Source organism: Lycium barbarum, chromosome 3, assembly GCF_019175385.1.
Source record: "Lycium barbarum isolate Lr01 chromosome 3, ASM1917538v2, whole genome shotgun sequence".
Lineage (NCBI taxonomy): Eukaryota > Viridiplantae > Streptophyta > Magnoliopsida > Solanales > Solanaceae > Lycium > Lycium barbarum.
This window is the reverse complement of record NC_083339.1, coordinates 127,111,639-127,137,199: the sequence shown is the minus strand read 5'-3', so window position 1 is coordinate 127,137,199 and position 25,561 is coordinate 127,111,639. Positions and strand designations below refer to the sequence as shown.

The 25,561-nt window shown below is 34.3% G+C and overlaps 3 protein-coding genes and 1 pseudogene across 8 annotated transcripts; 3 read left to right on the top strand and 1 right to left on the bottom strand.

Moving 5' to 3' along the window:
* The first annotated feature begins 1,373 nt into the window (after positions 1–1,373).
* Positions 1,374–15,057, top strand: LOC132632352 (uncharacterized). Of its 6 annotated transcripts, none has more exons than XR_009579320.1 (15): positions 1,374–1,589; positions 1,740–1,824; positions 2,212–2,314; positions 2,430–2,579; positions 3,250–3,381; positions 4,094–4,220; positions 4,302–4,340; positions 4,433–4,507; positions 5,373–5,432; positions 5,889–5,953; positions 7,632–7,722; positions 8,585–8,806; positions 13,784–13,862; positions 14,217–14,352; positions 14,711–15,057. XR_009579320.1 is itself a non-coding variant. In XM_060348252.1 (12 exons), the coding sequence occupies exons 1-12, from the start codon at positions 1,473–1,475 to the stop codon at positions 8,624–8,626; spliced, it is 1,074 nt and encodes a 357-aa protein (XP_060204235.1). In that variant the 5' UTR covers positions 1,374–1,472; the 3' UTR covers positions 8,627–9,052. The 6 variants fall into 6 exon arrangements, 2 of the variants coding, with proteins under 2 accessions (XP_060204235.1, XP_060204234.1); XR_009579318.1 differs by having other exon boundaries at positions 13,751–13,862; XR_009579319.1 differs by having other exon boundaries at positions 13,681–13,862.
* On the bottom strand, positions 9,066–12,622 carry LOC132632354 (protein REDOX 2-like; annotated as a pseudogene).
* LOC132631312 (CASP-like protein 4D1) lies at positions 13,711–14,962 on the top strand. Its single transcript, XM_060346898.1, has 3 exons — positions 13,711–13,862; positions 14,217–14,352; positions 14,711–14,962. Exons 1-3 carry the CDS (start codon positions 13,711–13,713, stop codon positions 14,960–14,962), a joined length of 540 nt encoding a protein of 179 aa, XP_060202881.1.
* A 4,285-nt stretch (positions 15,058–19,342) lies between the features above and the next one.
* Positions 19,343–25,561, top strand: LOC132631311 (CASP-like protein 4D2). Its single transcript, XM_060346897.1, has 3 exons — positions 19,343–19,443; positions 21,739–21,874; positions 25,292–25,561. Exons 1-3 carry the CDS (start codon positions 19,343–19,345, stop codon positions 25,559–25,561), a joined length of 507 nt encoding a protein of 168 aa, XP_060202880.1.

The following is a 25,561-nucleotide window of genomic DNA, read 5'->3' as shown; positions in this document are numbered from 1 at the left end:
TAAATAGATTCTCCCACCTATTAGATTAGTCTTTTGGGTTGGACTTTTCTGTTTGATCTATAAAATTAGTATCAGAGCAAGTCAATTCACGCATGGTGCCACAACCAATTGAGCCCGGCTGTGACCAACGAGGTCGTTGATCCTCAAGCGGGGGCGATTATTATGTGCAATTATCCCTCATCGGTTAAAGAAAAAAATGTTAATTGGTTTCTAGGCTAAGCCTAAACTATCACTCACTTTGTTAATATTTGTCTTCTGCTATTGTCACTTATTGTTGTGTTTGTGCGAGTTTTCCTTTCAAAGTGAAGTATACCTTTTGCCTTACTAAAAAAAAAAGAAAAGGCAGAAGTATAACAGTTGATAACTTTTGCAACTAAAATCGGTATTACCAGTAATATAAGTTATTTTACAGTGACATCTAAGCCACCAAATTATATTCAAAATTCTAGTTTCCTCCCATCATGAAGAGGATTATTGTAACGTTTCAATGGTGAAAAAGAAGAAAATAATCTTTGTCAATTGCATACTGCAGTGTCGCATTGTTGATTTCTAGCTTTTCATTTAAACATAATTCATGGACTTCAAACCTTTTTTTAAACTGTTGATTTGGTATTGATTGTTTCTTACTTTGTCACTGAAAATTGTGAAGTCTAATTATTTAATTACATTGAAGGAATCTCATTTAGTTTGATAGTATTTCTACATTCAACAAGATCTTACTGCTGTTTCTTTAATGTGGAAAAATTGAGGTCAAGTAATATTCCAAAGTTGGTAAAATGGAACATTAAGATTAAAGTAGAACGCTTGTTTCAAAATAATGTTATTTTGTAAAGAAGTGGTTAAACTTGAACACTGATGGTAGTGTCAAGACACAGTCCGAAGATGCCGCTTTTGGAGGAATCTCTGGATATGAACACGGAAAATGGCTGTTGGGCTATTCAGCTAAGGTGAAACCTACGACCAGCCTCATTACAAAATTATGGAGCATAAAAAAGGCCTCACGGTAGCTAATCTAATGGGATATGAAGAAGTTGAAGTGGTAACGGATTGCCTAATCGCTATCAAGCTCATTAAGGATGTCGACATTCAACATCATCCTCTCAGAGTGAGCTATTATTGAAGATAATAGATTTGATTGAATGGTAGCAAAGCCTCGATTAAACACATCTGGAGAGAGGCGTATCAATGTGCTAATTCCCTGGCAAACAAATGCCATAGCGCTATAAAGATTTAATAATATGGGTATGGAGTTTCTTTTCACGATAGAGTTAAGCAGTGTCGCATTTGAAAGCCTTTTCAGGTGTACCAAAAAAAAAAACAAAAAAAAGAAATCTTCAAAAGTAGTATCACAGTTATCCAAATACGAGCCTGTTTGGATGGGCTTAGAAAATATAAGGGGTATTTCCGTCAATGTAAACAAAATCCTCATTTGGCCATATGTTTGACTGGACTGAGCAGACTGTTCCGCAACAATGGGTACCGCCGGAGCTCTATACTACTCCGTTCCACTGAACCACCAATTCCACCGGCGGGGCAATCCCTTTGTCCTCCCTGTCACTTGGCCACTCACCACTTCCTCTCCTCACCAAGTAAGTTTTACCTTTCTCACTCTCCAATGCCTCCATTTACTTGTATGAGTAGTTAGAATTCACTTGCACCTGCAGTTTCTACTGAATTCCGCTTCACATGTATTTGTCTAATTACTTTCTATGAATTCTGTTTTTTGTTTTTGTTTTTAGATTATCAAATTATATTGCCGTCGAAGCTCCTGCTCAAGGCTCCTTTTAAATCCTGCCCGTGCCTTACTTTCAAGTCAATCTCAAGGTCTATTTTAAATCACTTTACTTCGGGTGTGTTTGGTATGAAAGGAAAATGTTTCCCATGGAAAACAAATGGGTTTCTTACTTATTTTCCTGTGTTTGGTAAGTAAACAAAAAAAATATTATGCCACCAGCATTTGTACATAATCTAGCAAAACACTATGGAGGGCTGGCTGGGGTGGGGAGGAGACAATGAACTTGGGATATCACTTATGAAACTTGTTTTCCCTAGTTCCATTAGGGAAGTCTTTTTCCTCATTTTTAAGGAACTTGTTTTCAAAACATTTTGACCAACCAAACATGGGAAAATTGGAAAATTCCATACCGAACACACCTTTCAATGCTGGTAGTTTTGTTGTGAATTTATTATGAATTGTGAAATACATTATAGGGGGGAGCGGCAGCACTGAAGTTGATCCGGATCTTCGGTCAGTGCTTGAACTCGCAACTGATTCTGAACTCTATGAACTTCAAAAAATTTTATTTGGTCCAAGGTAAATAAACAGTAGTAGTAGCAGTATATCCTAAGCCTTTAGTGTTCTACTGAAAAAAAAAAGGGTGCTTTGACAATTCTAAACAAGTTTTCCTTCCGGTATGGTTGTGTTTCAGTTACTTTAGCCCATTGTTGAAGTCAGTAACAAAGAGAGCTGAATTTGATTACGTTATGATTGGAGAAGACCTGGAGGAGAGGGAAGATTTTTTGTCAATGCTTGAATCAAGATTTTTATACCTTGCAGCTGATGCACGGTCCACATTGAGGTTTCTCTATTTCTTTTATTTAGAATAGTTGTATTTTAATCAAAACTTTTAAAGTCCAACTACTCCAATGTATTTGAACCCATGTAAGAATATTTTAAACTAAATACAAAATCACTCTGCAGAAAATTATTGCTGTATCAGTATAACGTCTGGTTGTAAAATTGGGCGTAAATCATATATGGCCCTCTCTCAGGGGGTCGGCGGAGGGTTCTTTGTTCTATGACGAGTGGGTAGGTCATTGAGTTGTGTTCTGTAAACACAGGTGCATGTTATCTTCATTGTTTAAACTCGATCTTTGTGCATTTATGCTGTTTATGTAAATTACACGGATACTTATGAATCATCATAACTCAAGCTATTGATAGCTCATTATTAAAGGATTCGGTGGTTGATTATGTGGAGTTCATATGGGAGTGATATTTATTGGTTGCTTCTGGAAAGGTAGACTTTGATAATGAAACCGAAATAACTGGTGATCATCATCCAATTCATCTCTAGTTTGATGATTTTTGAAAATGCAACTGCAATAAGTGGTGATCACCCGATTGATCTCTAGTTTTATACGATAAAAAATGGTTTTCCATTTCCTAACCTTTCACGTGGTTCTTTTTATTTTAGTTCTTATTTGGTTTCACTGTCAGTGATTGATGCTGTTTGGTATTCAATCTAGGGGTAGGAGACCATCATATTGGGAGGTATTGCTTGGTGTCAGGGAAAAATTAAGTATAAGGTGCTCAGCCAAATTGTCTGCAGAAGACCTGGAAGCTGAGATTTTTCTTCATCTGCTGCAAGAGTACTCAAGGTAAATCATTTTCCTTTTGTTCTCTGTGAGAACAAATGGTGTGGTTGAGGAGAGGGACTTTCTTTATATTGTTTTGTTATTTTGAGATGCTTATGCTACTTATTTTACACTCTCTCTCAGTCTCAATTTAGATTGTACTATTTTATAGAGGCATATTATTTACAATGTTTATTTGACTTGTGTTATACAAATAATAGAAGAGAAATTTTTTAGATAGTGATTGAAGAATAAGTTTGATAGAAAAAATACTACCCCACAATAAAGTTTAAGTTTGACTACTAAAATAAATTTAAGTTCATGGAACTTGTGAAAGTTGTATTGAATGATGTTACTAGTGGATTTCATCATGTTACAAATGGAATGTTGTGAACCCAACCTTACCTTATAAAAAACTAATGGAATGTTGTGAACATTTTAGGTTGTCAGATAAGAGAAAGTGTCCTCTAAATTGGGACGTATAGATAGTTTTTATTGGTTTTCTCCCTCTCGATATCCTTTGCCTTTCCAATCAGTTCCATTGGATTTTGGCGTGCTTCAAGGTTTTCAGGTTGATTGACACAATAATTGACCAATTATCCCTTCATTCTCCAGTCTCTATGTAAGAGGTCTCTTCTAATTTCTTCTTCTGCTGTGATTTATCTTCTTTCTTCTCTTGGTGTAGAAATATAAATTTTTATATGGACCTTATATGACGAATATGTATCTTCCACAGCTCAAAAGAAAGCTTGGATGCGTCTGATGAGCATGGTAGTCTAGAGTTTGGGCTTAGTAGGTGGAAGGTACAAGCTGGTGCCGCAATAAAGGCTGGGGCAGAAGGGGTCCGTTCAGTAATGCTAAAGGTTTCTACTTATATTTTGTAAACTTGTAGATCTCTTGAGCCTTTTGGTCATGTTTTAGCTAACCTGATATTTGTGTTCTAGGGTGGAGGGGTGCTAACATTGGGGAAGATATACAGTGGGGTATAATTGATACCTTGTGATTTCTGCAATTTGCTTTCCTTATCCTGTGCTTTCATCCTGTTTTAACCACGGACTATGTTCACTGCTTCTAGTTAGCCAGGAGATTCTCTGGAAAGATGCTATTGGAGGCTGCCAACTATCAGATAAGTAGGGAAGTCCTTAAAAAGGTGCTTAAAAAGTCATGAGTTTGTTGGGGACAGTAGTTGACGCTAGACACTTTAAATGGGTCTCTTTGCTGTTCCTCCTCAACCAATAGATGTGCACTGTTCCTGAACCAGTTAATGTGCTTTGACATCTGGATCTATATTTCTTTTCACGTGTTAAGTATGTTCTCAAAAGTAGCTAATTATTTATATAATTATATATAAATAAAAGAAGATTGGTTAACCATTTATTTTAGAGGAAGTTGTTTGGTCTGGGTTCTGGCATCTCTTTAATCAGCTTTTCTTGTTTAAGGATTTTGTTCAAGTATGAACTCATCCAAATTTAAGTACTCTTGGCATTGTGATGGTACATCAAGACTGTCCCGGATACATTTGCTAAAGCTAAGGTTTGTTGAATGTCAAGAAATTTGCTAGAAATGTGGATTTGAGAAAATTGTAGCAAGTAAAAGTAAATACATGGAATATCATTTGTTGCATGCGTTTGTTTGAGAAGAAAAGGAAAGCTCAAGATCAAGAGTAAATCAGTTTCCTAAATTAGTCCTGCAAATACTTACTTTGGAGGAGAATCCTTTAGTGGATTTTACTGACCATATTTTCCTAAATGTTCCTAGTCGAAAAGTTTTAAGGTTCAAGAAAGTTGACTTGCCAGAAAATTCCTTTTCATATGTAGGAACCAAACAGTGTTTTAACTAAAATGTCCTGAACGGAAGTAAAAATAAGAAAAGAGACAGTTCTTACACTAATAGTGATTTTTTGGCAAACCAAAGACGAGTAATAATAAAGTCTGCCTTGCATTGCAGTGGTTACTGGATGATTTATAATACTTAGTTAATTTGTGATTCTCTCACATGGCTCTTGTTGGTTTTAGGGTGGAGAAGTGGCGGCTCTTAACCTGGAGTCCAGATTGGCCATGCTGGCTGCAAGAAAGGTTTTTGAGTTTTATGAATATGCATTGATTTGAGGGTTGCAATTCTGCTTCACTACAGAATACTGTCTGTAGTTATTTTACTGGCATAAAGTCCAACAGAGACCTCTATAGGAAGAGCGGTCATATGTTTTTATCTTTTTCATGAATGATGCAGCCTCATACTCCTCAAATTCCTAAGATTCTCCACACTTTCTATGTGCATTTTAATTGAAGACAGTTAATCATTCTAAAGCCCATAAATGCTGAATTATAAGTTAAATGACCTCCTCATTCCAGAGCGAAAAAAAGGTAAATGAAAAAGAAAAATGTACACTTAAAAAGACCCTTCAATAATAAAAAGTGCTGAAACTGTTATGATGGAGTTAGTAATTCCCTTTCAGGCTCTGCTTCAGAAACTACGATTTCTTTAAAGTTCTATGTGCGTGCTAACATTTCATTGTTATTGGTCTTTGACAGGGCTTAGCAGGTGCTGCCTCCCGTTATTTTGGGTTAAGGAGCATGATGACATTTCTTGGCCCAATGTAATCTCATTTGTGCTGGCACGCGGCCATGTCTTTTACTATTTTAGTTTCTCAGGAAAAAAAAAAAACTATTTGCTCACTTGTTTATATCTGCTATGGGGATCACTTAGTTTCTCCTTGCCTTCCTTTTAACTAAAGTTTCTGTAGCATTAGTGTCAATAGTAGAAATTGCTCTATTATCAGAATACTCATCCCTTTTTCTATAAAGAGAGGTACTGGAACAACAATGCTCGATGTGCTTAACTGGACCAGGTGACTCTTTTTGATATAAGAACCCTCATCTCATAAAGAAGAGAATCATGCTATTAGAAAAAAGGTTCAACAACTTATCTACTTATAAGTTGGAGAGTCTCTAATGTTGGAAAACCTTAGGTGTCAAATAAAACGGTTGATTGGTTGAATCAAAGTTTGGAGGGGTTAAAATGGGTTGATTCAATGAATTGGTCACGGCTCAACCTGTCCAAACTCCAAAGTTTGTTAGGGTTAAGATGGGTTATCCAAATCGCCTAGCTCATGACGATTTTCAATTTGTTTGTCAATTTTGTTATACAACAACAAATCAAAGTGAAACAACTTTCTTTTCTTTATATTGAGAGAGTCTGATGGACACAAACTAAACCAACAGAAAAGTTTCTCAAGAATTTTGAGTCTTCTTATGAGTAAATTTGGACTACCTTGATAGTCAAAATTGACTACATACTTTTAGATGGGTTAATTTGGGTTGTGTCTGAATTCACCTATCAATGAACTTATGTCCAACCCGAGTGACCCAAACTTGTACTGGCTCTGCCTGTTCACTTATCTGAGCTAAATTTAACACCACAGAGAACCCCTAGTTTGTCTTAATAGTCAAAAGATACATTTTGGGATGCAAATGGAGTGGAATGAATACTGAGAATTTATATGGCTTGCTCAACTAGTCTGGAATTGAGTTGTAATTTTTTTCTTGAGTTGTTGTATCTTATTCCGTGTTATGTAAGTACGTAGATTAACAAGAGCTCATTTGGTGTCTGTTTTTGATAAATGAATCCTTATATTCTTTGGCAATATTGCAAAACTTTTAAACTGAAGCTTTCAATCACCAAATACTTAACGGGGTTCTGGGGCCAAGTACACGGAGAGAAGTCATAGGTTATGTTGGATTTTCTGGTTGTGAAGATTTCCTACTCTCTATCCTGCGGTCATATTGGATTTTGTAACGATTGAACTGGTTGATGCAAGTGGAAAATGTTTCAACTGAAGACTTTTAGCAATAGAATATACTCATAGAATTCAATAGTGTATGATTGAATGCTGAATTATGGGCCTTATGACCCTACTCTCTTGTAGGCTGTAGCTTATAACAGAAATCTGCATATTTTTTCTATTATTTGGTTTACATAGTTGGTTACGCATTTGGTTGTTTTTTTGGAGCTATATTTGTATTCATTTCACTTGGAAAGATGTTTCTTTTCCGAACTGGCTCTATAGGTTTGCGCTTTTAGGGAACTCCTTTTAATTATGGTTCACTCTATTTCTTTTATTTAATTTCTTCTTGAACGTTGTGGCCCAATTGTATCTCTATTAATGAAGAGGGTGGAGCAATGTATTCAGTTCTCAGGTCTTTTGGGTTTATATACTTCTCCTGTTATTCTTCTTACACAGTCTGTGACTACTTGTATCTGACATCTTTATGCAGTCTGTGGGGAACGCTTCTAGCAGATATTGTCATTCAAATGCTTGGAACTGATTATGCCAGAATCGTGCGAGCTATTTATGCATTTGCACAGGTAATGTGCTCTCGTGCTTGAATCTTCAAATATAGGAGTAGAGCCAGCTCTTTTAAAATGGGGGAAGAAGTCTTAAGATCGATCGTTCTTGATTATTCCGGTTAGAGATTTGTGTGTTTGCTTAAAGATAAATGTGAGATTTATCTCTAGTTCTATAGGCCCTAATTTACCTTAAATTAGTATCGGAATGAGATGGCCTGAATAGAGTAGAATTGATACTGATTGGTGGAAGGATTTCAAAGTAAGTTCAGTACAAGTTAGTAATACTAAATTAGCAAGTTTGGAAAACTAAACCCTAAATAAATTGAATGAGGAATTAAAGAACTTTATTGTTCTCTCTTTTTGGTTAGCATAAACTTTAAGGTTCTTTTTTTTAAAAAGAAAATATTAAGTTTTGCTAAGGTTGCACAAAGCATATCTTTCATCTTTTCATGTGTGCTAGTCACTTGAATAGTACAAATCTTTTTAGAGTTAATTGTCTCATCTTCCATAGATATCATTGTTTTTTTGGCTTGGGACATTTCAAACTTCAAAGCAAAAGATTTTTTTTTGAAAATGGGATTCATGGACTCCCAAGCATAAAGGTACCACTGCCCTCTTCGAATCCCCATGATCTTTTATTTGTTGGTTTGTTTTCTTTTTTTCTTATATGAGTTACCCTTAAGTTTTATGTTATCTGCCTTGAGAAGCTGAAAAGTTAATTTGTGGTGGTTGCTGGTGCAGTATAGGATGTTGGCTTTTGAGCCTGTATTGTGTAAGAATGAAATTGATTGCATCTTTGGGATGATCCTGTAACTATTTTTCCTGCTTAACTATGTGTAAATAAGTTTTTTAAAGCATCCTTGTGTATCATTTGCTTCAGATCCGAATCACCCGCACATACAAAACATCTGATGTTCAGTAAAGAAGCTTATTTGGAGATTGAACTCCTCTAAAGTTGCGCTGTGGCACATGACACTGGATACTATTAGGCTGTTGGCTTTGAAGGTGATGATCTACTTGTGCACAGTAGTTATTGGAGAGAATGCTTCTCGCCGTGCTCAGAAAGGGCTTATCTTCATTGTACATATGCTTAGGCTGGAAGGTAAGCCTTTATATTTATCCGAGATAGAAATGAAGCTTCCTTAAAGTTGTATTTTCCTAACTATTTAGATTACTATTACAGAAAATGCTGTTGCTTGTGGTAAATAAACAAAGAGCCGGTTTGGATTGGCTTATAAGTTGCTTATAAGCTGTTTTCAGTTTTTTTGAGTGTTTGGCTGGCCAGCTTATAAGCCATTTTGTGCTAAACTAATCCAAAAAAATAATTTGGCCTGTTTGGCTTAGCTTATCTAAAGCGGCTACACCAACTTATTTTTTTTACTTATAAGCTATTTTCAGCTTATAAGTAGGTTTTTTTAAGCCCATCCAAACAGGCTCAAAGTAAATACTTTGGGGAAGAACTAGCTTGCAAGCGATCTTCCACGGCTTACCATTTTCCATCCTAATCGAAATAGTAGAAAATATCTTACTTGGGGCAAAAGTTAGAAGCTCCCTGCTTCACGCTTAGAGGCATATGCACTAAGATATATTGTCAAAGATAAAATGAAAGACAAAATTAGATAAAGGGTAAAAAGAGCAAGGAAAGGCGGAATGAAAAAAAAAAAAAAAAGCATGCTACACCAAATTGGTTGTTACATAGTGAGCTCTTTAATAGTACGTACAAATAGATCTAGTAATACAAAAGAATAAATTAAAAGTAATACAATAAAATACATTGAGAACATGCAATGAGGTTATGGTAAGACTGATAGTGCAAAGGTTGAGCTTAAGGAGCACGACTGACATTTATTCAAATGGAAAATTATAGAATAATTATAGAACACTACAATATCTATCATTCCATGCCACTGGACTGGTGGAGTTTCAGGTCTCTCCATCCCAAAGTTCATCCACAGATTTGTAGGGCCCGTTTGGGTGAACAAATCTTTCTCCCTTGTTTCCCCTCCTCTTAGGTATGTGTTGAATTCGGAAATTATCTTCAGTGCTAAGTTCCAATCAAATATTTCAACAAGGTTTTGTTTCATCCTCTCCTTGTTAAAGCTCTTCACTATCACACTTATGCCTTGCTCGTATACCCATCTCCATGCAACCTACATATATAGAACGAATTGGAACACACCTATAGTGATTTTTTTTTTTTTTTTTTTGTAAATATTATAGGTGCATAAAAGTTGTTCTTCATTAATGATCACAATAAGAGAAACAGAAAAAGACCTGGGGGATGGTTTTTTGCTTAGCTGTTGCAATGTCATTGAGGATTGGGCTATGCATGACGGCATTGGCAGAAGCATATCTATCCTACAAGGTATGGGTTCAACTGAACCCCAAACTTTCGACACGGAACCTAAATTTATGTGTAAAAAATTATCAAAATTGCAATAAATAGTAAATATGAATCCCTAACTTTAAAAATATGGTGGGTTTAATGCTAAAAATCTTAAGATTGAACCCATAAAATTTAAATCCTGAATCCGCCTCTGGGCATTGGTACCCCAGGAGGCACCATTGGCTCCCAGTGGAGAATATGCGCTTACATGAACACCTTTCTCTTGACAATACTCCAAAAGTTTCTGCTGCTGCCATGCCACATTTATTTCTACCTGAAAAAGAAAAAAAAAGAAAAAAAAGTAACTACGATGTCCTTTCAATAACATAGTGAGAGAAAAGGAAATATACTACTCCTTGTATTCCAATTTTATAATCTTATTTCCCTCTTCACTTTGTATCAAAAAGAGTATCCTAACACTTCTTTATTTACAAATAACTTAACTTTCAACCTTTCATCTACCCTTTATAGCCGCTCAATTATTTAATACTTATTTTAGACTATAAGTTCAAAGTTATTTTTTCTTTATTAAATTTCATGCCCGGTGAAATGCTCATAAATTGGAACAAAGAGAGTACTACTTGATAGATATTCTTGAACGAAAAGTGCAGGTTCTGAAGTATTTTTATAGGGATTTAACTTATTTACACAGCCACGTGTTAATTTTTTTAGCACTATTGGTGTGTTTTAACCTACTGTAACATATAATAAGCTTTATGTACTTTTCAGGTTATTAATCTCACTTTTTAAGAATATAATTTTTAAGTATCTTTTAGGCAATCTAAAAATTAAAATTAAAACTCTTTTGTACATATTAACCTGCATGACAATAATAGTTAAACTATATTTTATAATAATACTAATATAAATAACTTGATTACCTGATTAACTGCTGGAGGAATGGCAGCAATTTGGAGGAGGTGAGAGAGCTTTGTACAACTGAAATTGCTGACTCCAATAGACTTAGCCAGACCTAACTTGCAGCACTCTTCCATGGCTTCCCATACCTCCCTCATATCAAAAGGGACAATGTCTTGATCCTTGTTAAATTTGAGGATATCAATCCCAGGTTTCATACTTACTGGCCAATGTATTAGATACCAGTCCACGAAATCTAGCCCCAACTTCCTACATTAAGTCGAGGTTGAACCATAACTATATATAAGAGTTTGGGAAGGCCAAAGGTAAATAAAAAGCGGGCTAAGAACAGAGTTGGACTAGGATTTTTAGTTTATGAAATTTGGAACACAATGTTCTTTGCTTATTGGGTTCTTTATTAGATTATTTATACCTTATTAACTGAAAATTTTGACACAAATACAAAGTTTGAGCCAAAATTATTGAATTTTTGCCGAACCTGTAATTACTATACTATGACTTAATTAATTAAGAGTTTAAAATGACTACTAGACGTCTTGGAGTGCGACTGTTAAATTGAGACTTTACAAGAAAATAACAAAATAATCACTACTTCGGCTTGAATGCTATGTCAACTCCTCAAAACTTCAATGACTCTAAACAATGGATTTTCTTGTGGTTTGTTGTTAACAGAGACAGATTTCTTTTTTGAGTTTAATGGATTCTGAGTTTTGGAAAAGGTAATTGTACATATTCTGTGATTTTTTTAAAATACAATTTTGGACAAAGCTACTAAATCATGTCGAATTTATAACTAAAACTCAAGCTCCGATTGATAATGCTCTGCTGTAACTGGAGGCCGTTACGTTGTAACAATTTCAAAAAGAAACAATTGAGAAATGATTTTTTTTTTTTTTAATAAGAACAAGCAAAATATAATATTATTAGTCAGTACCCAGGAGTGTTTTTGATGCCAGGGAGAAGAAGTTGAGGGTGAGCATAACTTAGAGGTGATAAACACTTGTTGCGGACTCCTTATAATGCCCCGCTCTATTGCTTCGGCCACTGCTCTGCCTAGTGCCTCCTCCGAGCCGTACAATGCCGCCGTGTCGAAATGGCGGTAACCGCTCTCAATAGCATCAACCAAAATGGACGTTAACTCATCTACCGGCGGCGTGGGATATTTTGCAGTTCCCATGCCTAATAAAGGCATCTTGTAGCCTGAATTCATTACAACTTCCGGTACATGCACTGCTTCCTCCATCTACAGAATCATTTACAAATTAAATTTATGGTTAAAAAAATCCAACAATTACAAAAAGAAATGGCACTTGTAGCATAAAGCTTTAAATTAAATATCTTACTGATGTTGATAAGTTTCCCAGATGTATAACGTAACGTTATTGAGGAGTAAGTAGAACTTTATGTCAAAATGAAAACGCATGCATCGTGGGACAGCTAAGGAAGCGTTTTAAGCAAAAAAAAAAAAAAAAAAAAAGCTAAGGAAGTGTCACAAAACGAGAACATATGGCATTATTTAATGCCACGACTGTTTTATTAGTCAACTTCATCAATATTACAAATAAAATACATCAACAAACTAAAAGGAAAAAACTATTCCTTCCTTCACATTCTCTATGTAAGAGTTGGACGAATTAGATATATTGACACATCATTTACCTCATTTTAATTTATCTATGTCAACCCAAGTAATCTTCTGAGCTAATTTGCTTGCGTTAGTGTTGATTTGAGTTCCCGCTTTCTTTCTTTTATATTTCTCGAAGAAACGGAAAAAAAACTTCTTTACATTAAATGAGTCAACGATGTAATTAACCAAATGAAAAAGATGATAGTAAACGCCGGCATCTTGGATTAACGACGGAAACGCCGCAAAAAGCTTCAGATCTCGTCGGTTGTATACGTCCTTTCAACCAAAAAAAAAAAAAAAAAGGAAAAAAAGAAAAAAAAAAAGATTATCTCATATTTCAGCCATTTCTATAAAACTAGACAACATGGAATTTATTTAATGCCACGAGACATTTTTATCAGTCAACTTAATGATACAACCAAAAGAAATACATGAACAAACTAAAAGAAAAACTTATAATTATGAAAGGAGAGGAAAAAATTATGAAAGACGCAAATGAAGAAATGTGAGCAATATGCTACTCTATAATTAATCACTATATTTTGCACTATACAAATTCTTTAGAATCGGTTCACTATTCAGGATAAAATGGAATCAATTGGCATCAGATAATGGATCTCTACGCGTCTGTCCAAAATTATTAAGATTATACCAAGTCAAATAGAGCCTTAATCATTAAACTTCAATTAAGCCGAAAGTATATTTAGCAAATACAAAAGGAATGCCTTGTTATAAACGACAACAAGCTAGCTAGGTGTCTCATTATCTTGTGTTGTGTCTTGAGTGACACTTAGCACACTATGTATGCAATTAGATTCTTTGCTCGTTCAAAGCTATTACTATCATAGTAACTAAATTACAAAATCATCATGGTTTCTTTATTTCACATGGAAGAAATTACGAGTTTGCTCGTTCAGAAGTTCGTTTAAATTAAGAAAGGATTGTTACATTCAGACAATATTTGTTTGGCCATTTCGACCAATTCAGCGATGTTAATTTTTTTAGTAGTGGCCGGCTATTAGTAGTGTATAAAAAGGATGTTCTCTACTTCTGAAAATAATGAGCATTTAAAATTGTTCTCAAGGCAAGAACAAATTATAACTACGAGAAGAATATGGCAACGTCTAAGCGTACAATTATCAACTCAATTGCAGTACTGAGGATACTCACTCTCGCCGCGTGTGCAGCTGCACTTGCGCTTATTGTAACCAACAACTTCAAACTTGATGGCGACAAAACCAAATTCAGTGACATCAAAGGCATCAGGTAAGGTTTTGTATGATTAATCTAATTCGATTGAGGAAGTTCAGTTAAAATTTTGCAATATTAACGCATTTCTTCTGGATTTAATTTATATATATTGACAACGTAAAAAAAAAATTATACTATTGTGCGTCTTCTTAATTAGAGAGACTTGTATATGTTCCTTTTTCTTCTTCTTCTAGATAAGTGCCAAATTTTGAATAAAATAAGAAAGAATATAAAAACAAGAAGACTATAAGTCTACAAAATTACCAATGCCGCTTTAAATATGATCAGTACATAAATTTTCTTCTTTGTTATTGTGAAAATTCTATAAAATTGCCAATTTTTTATGATTCAACCGTATCATACATACAGGTATGTATTAGCTGCGGCTGCAGGGGGAGCGGTCTATTCATTAATTCAGCTGCCTTTCGCAGTGTATCAAGCCCTCAACGAGAAGAGGTTGATCAAGGGCCAGTTTCTGCCTATGTTTGATTTTTACGGTGATAAGGTTTTCTTCTCACCTTTAATAACATGCCTCTGTCTTGGTATTTAATGTACTTAGTACTTGTAAGAGATACAAAATATAACCTTTTTTTTAAAGAAACCGACCTCCGGAGGTCGGTTTTACCCGGTTTTTAGCGCTAAAAAATTCGACCTCGTGACTCGTGAGGTCTGTTTTTTTTTTTTTTTTTTTTTGTCCTAAAAAAAAAATGGAGCAGAAAACCGACTTCTCGAGGTCGTTTTTTTCCGACCTATTTTGAAGTCGGTTTTTACTGTTTTTTAGTAGTGAATTACCTAGCGTGGTTAACTTGTAAATTGTCCTTATTTTAAGTATATCACATGCAGTTTTGAATGAAATTGGGCAGGTGATAGCGTTCTTCTTGGCAAGTGGAGTTGGCGTAGGATTTGGCATCAGTATCGAACTCAAAAAATTCATAGACCAATTAGTTGACAGCTTGGAAGTTTTAGGGGTAGATGGACTTGAAGAATTTGAGGACAAGACCAAAAAATTTCTGGACAGGGGAATTGTTGCTAGTGGAGTCCTCCTAGCTGGTTTTGCTACCATGGCTATACTCACCATTCTTACTTCTTCCAACCGCAATGGAAGAGGCCTCTAGCCCACACTAGATGGAAAAAAGTACTACCAGCAATTTTTTCTATTGCCATATTTTGAATAAAATTTTGAATATAATCATTTCATTTTGAGGTGTAATCCTCATGCTCTGTGCTTTGATTCTACTAGATGATGAAGATGTATTCATTTGCTTTTTCGGTATTGTTTGGTATTGTCCGGGGCAAATGCATGTCTGTGAACGCGCGCAATGCTTTTGGCTTGAATTGTTTGGGAGCCTAAAAGTGTTTTTTTTTTTGGTAAAAAAAATGCTTATTTTAAGAAAATGTACTGTTCGATTAAGCTTTTCAGAGAAAATAAGTGCGATTATCAAAAGCAAAAAAAGTAATTTTTTTTAAAAGCACTTAAAAATACACGTAGAAGCACTTTTTAAAAATTTGATCAAATAATAATTATTGCTCAAAAGTGTTTTTCAAACTAATTAGCCAAACACAAACTGCTTCTCACCAAAAATATTATTTTGGTAAACATTTTTAAGAAAAACACTTTTCAAAAGAAGCTGCTATTTAGAAGTTTGGCCAAACATGCTATTAGTCCGACATTTGGAGTCATCCTGATTTGTGTTGCGTAGAATTCATTTAGTGGGAAAAGTTTCATATTAAGAGTTTTTTTTAGTCCTAAGGCTCGAACTCGAGACCTTTGGTTAAAGTGAAGACATTCTATCCACCTCGTCATATTCCTTCGTGGAAAATAATCTGCACTCGATGTTTACGTAATATCAAGAAATGAAAGACACATGTCTTTCATGAATTAAGTTATCACTTAATCATGCTTAAATGATATGTACTCTTACTTTAGATTGTAGCCACCAAAATTATTTTACTTAGTTTGATGTAATTATCGGATACGAATATATATCAGTGTGGGAAAAATGTATTCTTAGAAGGGCAATTTGCACGATTGCTAGGGGTATCAATGGTACGGTTCGAGCGGTTATTTTATAAAATTTACATCATACCAATTTTTTGGTTATTTTATTTTGTATAACAAAAATTAGACTTTTTGAAACCGTCCCATCATCTCGGTTTTTCCTCGGTATCGATACGGTTCGGTTAATTTTTCAGTGTTTTATTAAAAAAAACGTCATATAAAAGTCACAAGTGGAAGTTGTACACGATATCATGCATACTTGTATAAGACTTTGGCAAAAACTCTCTAAACGTTTATTGTTTAAAATGTGAAGAATCAAGAAAACATGAATCATGACAATAATAGAGATCCATCCCACTAATATTAAATAAAGAAAAAAAATTTAGATCACACGAGCGGGAAGTAATCGATCAAGATGAGACACAAAAACTGAGTCTAATAAGATTCGGTATCCAATAAAAGAATTTAAATCATACGAGAGGAAAGATATCTAATACCTTGTAGCTTACTACTCAAGATCGTTGGAATACCTTGTAACTTAGTGGTTACTATTCGAGGTGCTAGAACTAATTTAGTTTCACTAGGATTAACATAATAGGCTTTGGAGTTGGGACGTTAGTGTTAATTACTTGTTGCCGGCTATAGTCATTTCCATCGGCCCAGACAAAACTCACAAGGCGAAAAATTTAATGTTTTATTAATTTTAAACTTATTATATAAAATATAGGGATAATTTCAGAGACCTCCCTTCAGGTTTGCCTTTATCACACTGACCTCCCTTGTGGTTTGAGATATTACGTTCACCTCTCTTATTTTAATTTTTCTGTAACCAAAGTTGATTTAAATGGAGAGATTGTATAATATGAAAATAGTGCCTTTTTTTGGTATTACTCATTAAGTATTAGGTTTTATAACAAAATTCTTTTTACGTTACAAAATAAAATTGCACTTCTCGAATAGATAAAAAGAATCGGGATAAAACTCCTTTTCTCACATTCGAACTTTAAGCAGTAAAAATGATTTTCTTGATAGAAAGAAAACACGTAAAAAAAGTAACACATCACAATTAAGAACATTCTGTACAAATATTTGAATTTACCTAGAGCGTATTTTTACCTTTACAAATATGATATGTTGACCTTTTTTTCACCTCAGGACATTCCTTTCAACTTATTGGATTATATTAAGTAATGATAATGGTCTAGGGATATAATTTTATACTACAGTGTTAATATGTAATGAGAGATATCACAATTTCATATAAATTTTAATGAGAGAAAATAATGAAAAGCAAAACAACACACAATGACATTAAGAAATTTACGGAAAGCATGTCAAACTTGATGATTAATCCATGTTTTTAGTACCACATACACGAGAAAAGTTGACCGAACCATTACTGAAAATAACAAATTAATTATCAGATCCAGAAAACTGCAATTATTGTTGAAAGTCCGTTGTTTCTTTAAATATTTTCAAATATGTAAAGCCTATATGTTCAAATAAATAGCTTCAGAAGTAGTTCATATTTATGTTCTTAATTTCTAAGATTTTACTTCAACAAAAAAGTCAGAGTGTAATAAACCTATGATATTTTAATTTGATTTAATTTTAAATCCAAATATGTGAAAGAGGATTTCAATCACCTATGTTTTTATATTTTGAAGCGATAATTGTATACAATTTGCAGCAAGAAGAGTTTTTAATGAGAAGATTGTGGCATAAAACTTAGCACCTTATAAATAAGCCCAAAAGGGCATAATTGGAACATTATACAACCTTTTCATTTTAACCAACTTTCGTTACAAAAAAATGGAAATAAGGGATGTGAGCGTAATATCTCAAACCACAAGGGAGGTCAGTGTGATAAAGACAAACATAAAGGAATGTCTCTGAAATTATCCCTAAAATATATTACACATAAATGTATCTGATACGGTTCGGTATATTTTAGGTTTATTTTTATAAAATAAAAACCTACCCAATTTTTCGGTACGATTAAAAATTTATATAAAAAAGCTTCGGTTTTATTAAAAGTCCTAATAATCGGTTCGGTCGATTAAGTCGGTTTTTACAAAACCATTGACACCCCAAACGATTGCCCCTATCTTTGGGATGGTCTTTAAGTTTTAAAATTTGGCCCTCAAATCGCTGGTCTTTAATTTTCTCCCTTCGACACTTTATGTAATAAAAAGTGGCCGAAAATATCCCTATCATCCTGGATTCCCAGCAGAGTAAAAAATAATAATTTCGCAAGGCAAGGTTTTCATAAAAACTATGCCTATTTGAGCAAAGTTATGCCTTAAGGCATAATTCTATAGTATGCCTTTTCCGGCATAGTTTTGTACATAGAAACTATGCCTTGTCTGACATAGTTCTATATAAATTAAGTTACACAGTTCTATAGAAATTAAGTTATCCTACAAAACTATACCTTAAGGCATGACTTTACCCCGAATAGGCACAGTTTCTATGAAAACCTTGCCTTGCGAAATTGTTTTTTTTTTTTTTTTTTACTTTGCTGGGGTTCGATCCCAGAATCTCTGATTTCATAGACTAGTGCATGATGATACTTTAGCCCACAAATTTTTATTAAATGAGAAGTAGGGACAAATATTAAAGACTAACGATTTGAGAGGCAAAAATTAAGACCAGTCCACATGAAGAGAAATCCGGGCAATTTTTTATTGTTAGAACTAAGGAAAGAACTCCACAGATATAGGCCCTTGGGCCATTACTTATACGTTAGTGTCAGGGCCATAAGGTAATATAGACCTTTTTTTTGCGTGGATTGGCCTTCTTTTGGGGTGGTCTTTAGTTTTTGGCCCTCAAATTGGTAGTCTTTAATATTTGGCCTTCGCTTAACACCCAGAGATCCTGGGGTCGAATCCAGGCTCAGTCAAAAAAAAAAAAAAAAAAAAAATTCGCAAGGCATAAGTTGAGATTCGCAGGGTAGAAGTTGGGATTCGCAGGGCATAAGTTGGACCCCAACTTAGCCTTAAGACAAACTTTTATCCAAAATTAGACCTTAAGACAAAGGTTTGCAAAATTCTAGCAAAATAATATATATATATATATATATATATATATATATTTTTTATTATTATTATTATTATTTTTTTTTTTTTTTTTGACCTTAAGGCAGAATTTGAAACCCAAGGCATACCTGCGAATCCCAACTTATACCTTGCAAATGTTTTTGTAATTTTTGGTTGAGCAAAGATTCAAACCCGAAATCAAGAGACTTTTAGCGAAAGGAAAAATTAAAGACCACTGATTTGAGGGACAAAAATTAAAGACCACCCGCAGCGAAGAGCAATCCTGCAAATTGCCCAATATAGACCCAACTCTCCAAGGGGATCTCTTTTATTCTTCTTTTCAGATTTTCTTACGTCTCGTTTTGAATTGGTGCCAAGTACCAATAACACCCTTCCTTTAATTTTTAGAAAAAAAATTGTGAAAACATGTGAGGTCAGGCGTAGATAATTTTGAGATTATGGATTATAATAACTTTAGAGAAGCATTAAATTTTGTCAGTAGAGCAACTGAGAAACTTGTTGAGGCAGTGAATAACTTACCTGATCACCTAGCTATATTGTATTATTAACTAAAATCACTTATGTTTATTTTATATCTATAAAGCCACTCAAGTTACAAGTTAGACTAGTTTTTTTTTACAAATTTATTATAGCAAAAAAACTAAAGGTATAATTACATAAAGCACCCTTCAAATTTGGTTACGTAACACTTACTTCATTTGATGTTTTTGATATTATGCTTACTTTTCTTATTTTAATTTCTTTGCAACAATTTTATAACCTAATTATTATTAATATAAAAATTAAGATAATCAAGTTTTTAATGTATTCTCTTATTTAGTTAATTTTATAAACATATTTTTGTTTACAAGAAAAATCATTTCCATCAACCTTTCATTTCCCTTGAAAGATATAAAAATATTTTTTTTACGCGCTGTCTTGTTGGCAGGGTTGCTCAAATTGGAAAAGGATTGTCTATTTTCTGCTCTGACATTCTCGTCCGGCTACAATGTCCTTATTCAGACTTTTTTCTTTTTCTTTTGCTATTTCGACCAATGCTGCGACGTTTATTAAGTTTTCGTCATTTCTACTATATTAGAAGCACCGGATGGTGCACTTTTTCGTCGTTCGTTTGTGGGCCCAAAAAAAATGTGGGCCCACATATTAAACACAAACCATCCAATATTAAAAAAAAAAAAAGTATGGTCCTCATATTAAACACAAACCAACCAATATTTAAAAAAAAACAGTGGAACCCACCATCTCCAAATTCAAGGAGAAAAAAAAAGTGGACCCCATATTAACAAAATCAAGCAATATAAAAAAAAAGAGAATCCCATATTAAAAAAGCAAACAATGTAAAAAAAAACGTGCAGACTTTGTATTCGTAGCAAACACTAATATAATAAAGTTTTAGATACGGAGCACAAACTATAATGTTATATTAATCGTGTTTTGAACATTAAAAAAAAAGTAAAAAAAGGTGAAACCCGCCATCTCCAAACTCACGGGGAAAAAAAAGTGGGCCCCATATTAACAAAATCAAGCAATATAAAAAAAATTGAATCCCATATTAAAAAAACAAACAATGTAAAAAAAAAACGTGCAGACTTTGTATTCGTAGCAAACACTAATATAATAAAGTTTTAGATACGGAGCACAAACTACAATGTTAATTGTGGGCCCACATATTAAACACAAACCAACCAATATTAAAAAAAAAAAGTAAAATAAGTGGAACCCATTATCTCCAAACTCAAGGGGGAAAAAAAGTGGACCCCATATTAACAAAATCAAGCAATATAAAAAAAAAGTGAATCTCATATTAAAAAAACAAACAATATCAAAAAAAAAAAAAACGTGCAGACTTTGTATTCGTAGCAAACACTAATATAATAAAGTTTTAGATACGGACCACAAACTATAATGTTATATTAATCGTGTTTTTTGAAAAGTACTTTTGAGAAAAATACACATAGAAGTACTTTTTAAAAGTTTGGCCAAACACTAATTGTTGCTCAAAAGTACTTTTCAAATTAATTGGCCAAACACAAACTGTTTTTAGCTAAAAATACTCTTTTGAAAAGTACTTTTGAAAAAAATACTTTTTAAAATAAACTGTTTTTAGAAATTTGACCAAACAGGCCACGACTCTCTTGACGTGCAAAGCTGCCATTGTGCTTACATTAGCCAACAACTTCACACTTCAAGATGGCCAGCAAATGAATTTCTCTAACATCAGGGGCTACTGGTGATGATTCTCCTCATTCCTCTTGCGTTTTTTTTTTTTTTTTTTTAAACTTCCTTTTCTAACCAGATGAAAGTGGCAAAGAATTTTTTTTATAAATTTTATTACATCGTGGTGGGGGTTTTGTATGACAAATCTAATTTATGAAGTCCAATTTATTGATGGTCAAATGCACGAGTTGAGCTATACTGAGCGAATTAAAAGGGATCGAATTAATAAACAAGTTAGGTCATAACGTCTGCCCCAATGTTTGCTTAGGTTAAGATGAGCGAGTGAATTTGAGCTAATCACATAACCCAACCTACCCAAACTCAAAAAATTTCAGTTGTTTGTGTAATTTTTTATTTTTATTATTTGTTCAGTTACCAAATCTAGCTAATATGAGCTTTTTATTTATTTACCGTGATTATACCAAACAAGCAAATCTAAAAAAACTTGATTCTTTTATGGGTCAATTGGGCAGTTCAAATTAAGCAAACTTTTAGATGGACTAACTTATTTAGTCTATACACAAAATGATCATATATTTATACTCCTATACTAGACAATGAGTGCATACATAAATTTTTAAAATTAGTATTTATGATTGAATCTAAATAATTACAGGTATGTCTTAGCAGCCGCTGGATTTGGGGTTCTCTATTCAATGTATCAGCTGCTTTTTGCACTGTATCATGCTGTTAAAGGGAAGAGGTTGATCAAGGGCCAGCTTCTGCCAATGCTTGATTTTTACGGAGATAAGGTTTTCTTCTTACAACTCTTAAAAAAATATGCCTCAATTTACTACCACAATGTAGTATTTAGTACTTGTAAGAAATATAAAATAATTACAGTTAGACCTTTCTATAACAATCATCATCAATTCACTATAACGGACAGAGCGGATCCAGAATTTGAGGTTCGTGGATTTCCAGGAATCTCAAATTAAAAAAATAAACTTTAGAGTATAAGTGCAAGAGGAGAATCGAACCCTCATCAAGGAGGATAGCAAAGCTTTTGTCACGACCCAGCTAGGGGCCGCGACGGGTACCAGGGGCTAACCACCGAGCACCGCTCGTTCTGTCGCTCATCTTACTCATTTTATACCCTTTTTATCATCTTTATACTCATAGCGTAGGAAAATCATATTTCGTATGAAAACATAAAATACTTTCATGTACACGCGCCCTTAGGCTATCAAAATAATATATATATATATATATATATATATATATATATATATATATATATATATGTATACAGTAGCAATCTCGTGAGACCATCTAACCCACACTGCGTATCTACAAGCCTTTACTGGAGTACTGAACGTAGGGACGGGACAAGACCCCGTCGTGCCCAAAAATACATAGACATGGCTATATATACACAAAAGAATAATCATAAGCACCTCCGGGACAATGGAGGGCTTCCAATCAGCTGACAACTACTACGGATCTGGATCGAGCTCTCCTCCTTGTCTACCTGTGGGCATGAACACAGCGTCCAAAGAAAACGGACGTCAGTACAAACATTGTACTGAGTATGAGAGGCATAAACAAAGAAGTAAGACAATAATAATAAGGAGATACCAATATAGGACATATGAATCTGACTGTCAAACATGAGGTAAATAAACCATACTGTCTTACCCATACTTGTCATCATATCATATATGCATAACGTATAACTGCCCGTCCATATCGGATCGGTGTGATAATCATGACATTAGCCTGTGTCCAGGCCTCCCGCGTCCGGGGTAACATCTCATGCCGCCCACTAGTGGTGTCTGCCCATGCCATTTGGCCATGGTGTATCGTATAGTTGCCCGCCTTAGCGGTGACTGCTCGGCCAAATAGGCGCGGTGTAATAGTGATGTCATCATATGCTCATCATAATATACTTAACTTATCATAACACATACATAAGGCTCAAGACCAACCATACTCTATCGGGGTGACGTAAGGTCATGATCCCCCGATTACATTATGGAACAATCATGGACATTCTGCCTCATCTTGAAGGGATTAGCACATAAGGTGAGTGTAAGCGATAAATAACATCATTAGATTTTCTTTATTCTAACTCATTACCTAGTGTAGCAAATTATAGACATAGGCTCGTGGATAAGAAAGAAGTTACGCTATAGGATTCATGCCATTAGAAAGAAGGGACTAGCCTCACATACCTTTGGCCTTTAACTAAACTATCGCTTGCTTGTCCTCCTTCGATATCTCGTTTCTTTCTTCAAAAGAGAATTTGCACCATCGTTAGTTAATTGACTATAAGAACGTATCGTTATTTCTAGGGAAAATTGGACAACACTTCCTTTGTTTATACTACGTTTCCCATATTCTATATCGACTCCCAAATGCTCACAACAACATTCACAATATTGTAATCAACAATCATCGTTTGTGTACATTGACCACAATCCACCATTCCTCTTCAATTTCTCCACCTTCATAGTTTTGGGTTCGCTATCGTATTTTCTCATGTATCACACTTATCTCATGGTTTACATGTCATTTATAACGTATTCATACTCATAACACACTAACATTCATGATTCAATTCAACTACCATTCACTCATGGCACTATTCACTCATTTATGACCCATTTGCTATGCTTTTCTACAATTTGGGTATCTTAACCTTCCAATACCTTAAACAACATGAAATGGTCATGAAACTTACCTTGGATGATGGTTGAACAAGTCTTGAGTGGAGTTTCTCCTCTAGCACCAAAACCCTATCTCCTCTCCTTTGGTTTTCTTTGAGGAAGGTGAACTTTACTTGGGTTTCATACACTTTGATTCATGGATTATGTGTTGTTGATCTTGGTTTTCCTTTGATTCTCTTGAATTCTTATGGATGAAGTGTTTTGGAGTATTCTAGAGAGTTCTTGAATTGGAAAGATGAGAAATGAAATAAAATGAGCTTGGGGTCCTTTATACTTAACTTAAAAATCTGATTTTTGTGAACAGTAGTCGGGGTGTACAGTGGCCGTAAACCCAGTTTACGGGCCGTATTCTGGTTTACGGTCCGTCCTTCATGACCGTATTTAAGCATATCAGGAACAGAAAGGTTTGCTGTAAGTCATGGTGGTTTACGGTCACAGTTTACGGGCCGTATTTCAATTTACGGTCCGTATTCTGAGTCGTATTTTACCATTTCAACATTTGACAGAAAGTTGAAGTTTTGATAGTTGGAAGATGATGGCACTTTACGGTCCGTAAATCACTTTACGGGCCGTATTTTGTTTTACGACCACTGGGCCGAAATGCAAATCTGTAACTTTTCACTGTACGTTCACGGGGAAATTTCCGAGGTGTAACAGCTTTAAGGGTTCCATTTCTACAACTAGACCAAAAACTTGCTTTATTACTATGTAACCAACACATATTTCTTATATATTTAATAGATTTCTCAATATAAATATCAGGTCTAGGCAAATTTGTGAACCCCAACACAATGCCCTAGATCCGCCCCTGAATTAATGGCTAAGTCTTTTTTTTTTTTTTAAACCAATTTTTCATGTTGTGTTATATCACATGTTCTCTATAATAATATTTCGCAATAGCAACTAAAAAATATCCGGACAAACAACGCCTTTATAGAGAGATTTAACTGCAATTGTGAATTTTAAAGGTGTAACTTATAACATACTATGTAAACACCAAGTATGAACTATGAACGTGCGTACATGGCTTTCGCTTGAAATTTGTATACAAAGGCGCATATTTCTACCATGCCCGTTTTCATTTTTAAATTAAATTGTTTAATTAAGAGAAATTCTGAGAGTTGGTTACGAAGCTATAGCATGATCAAAAAGCCCAAATTTACCTTAGCTTGCTTGACAGTATTTAGATGTAAAAAACGCAAATGAGATTTTGATCTGCACACTTGTAAGCTAGTATTAGTCATACGAAATAATGAGTCAATAATTTTTTTAACCTAGTATTAGTCATCACTTGCTAGGCTGCTACCTTCCACCAGCACATCTATCGAATGACTTTGATGATAGTTAATACTAGTAGTACAATATGTTGTTATATAAAGTTTAAAAAAAAAAAAAAAAAGTAGAGCAGAGTCACTCAATACATACTTTTAATATTCATCCGTTCCATTCTCCTTAATTAGTTTTTAATATAACATGTGCTGTTTTGAACAAAATTGGCAGGTGATAGCGTTTATATTGGCAAGTGGAGTTGGCGTAGGATTTGGCGTCAGTATTGAACTCAAAAATTTAACAGACGAATCAATCAAAAATTTAGCAGACGAATCAATAGACAGAAAATTAGCAATTGAACTACTTAAAGAATTTAGGGACAAGATGGACAAGTTTTATAACGGGGGAATTATTGCCAGTGGCATCCTTCTAGCTGGTTTTACTACCATGGCTATACTCACTATTCTTAGTTCTGCCAAGTGCACAGGAAGAAGCTTTTAG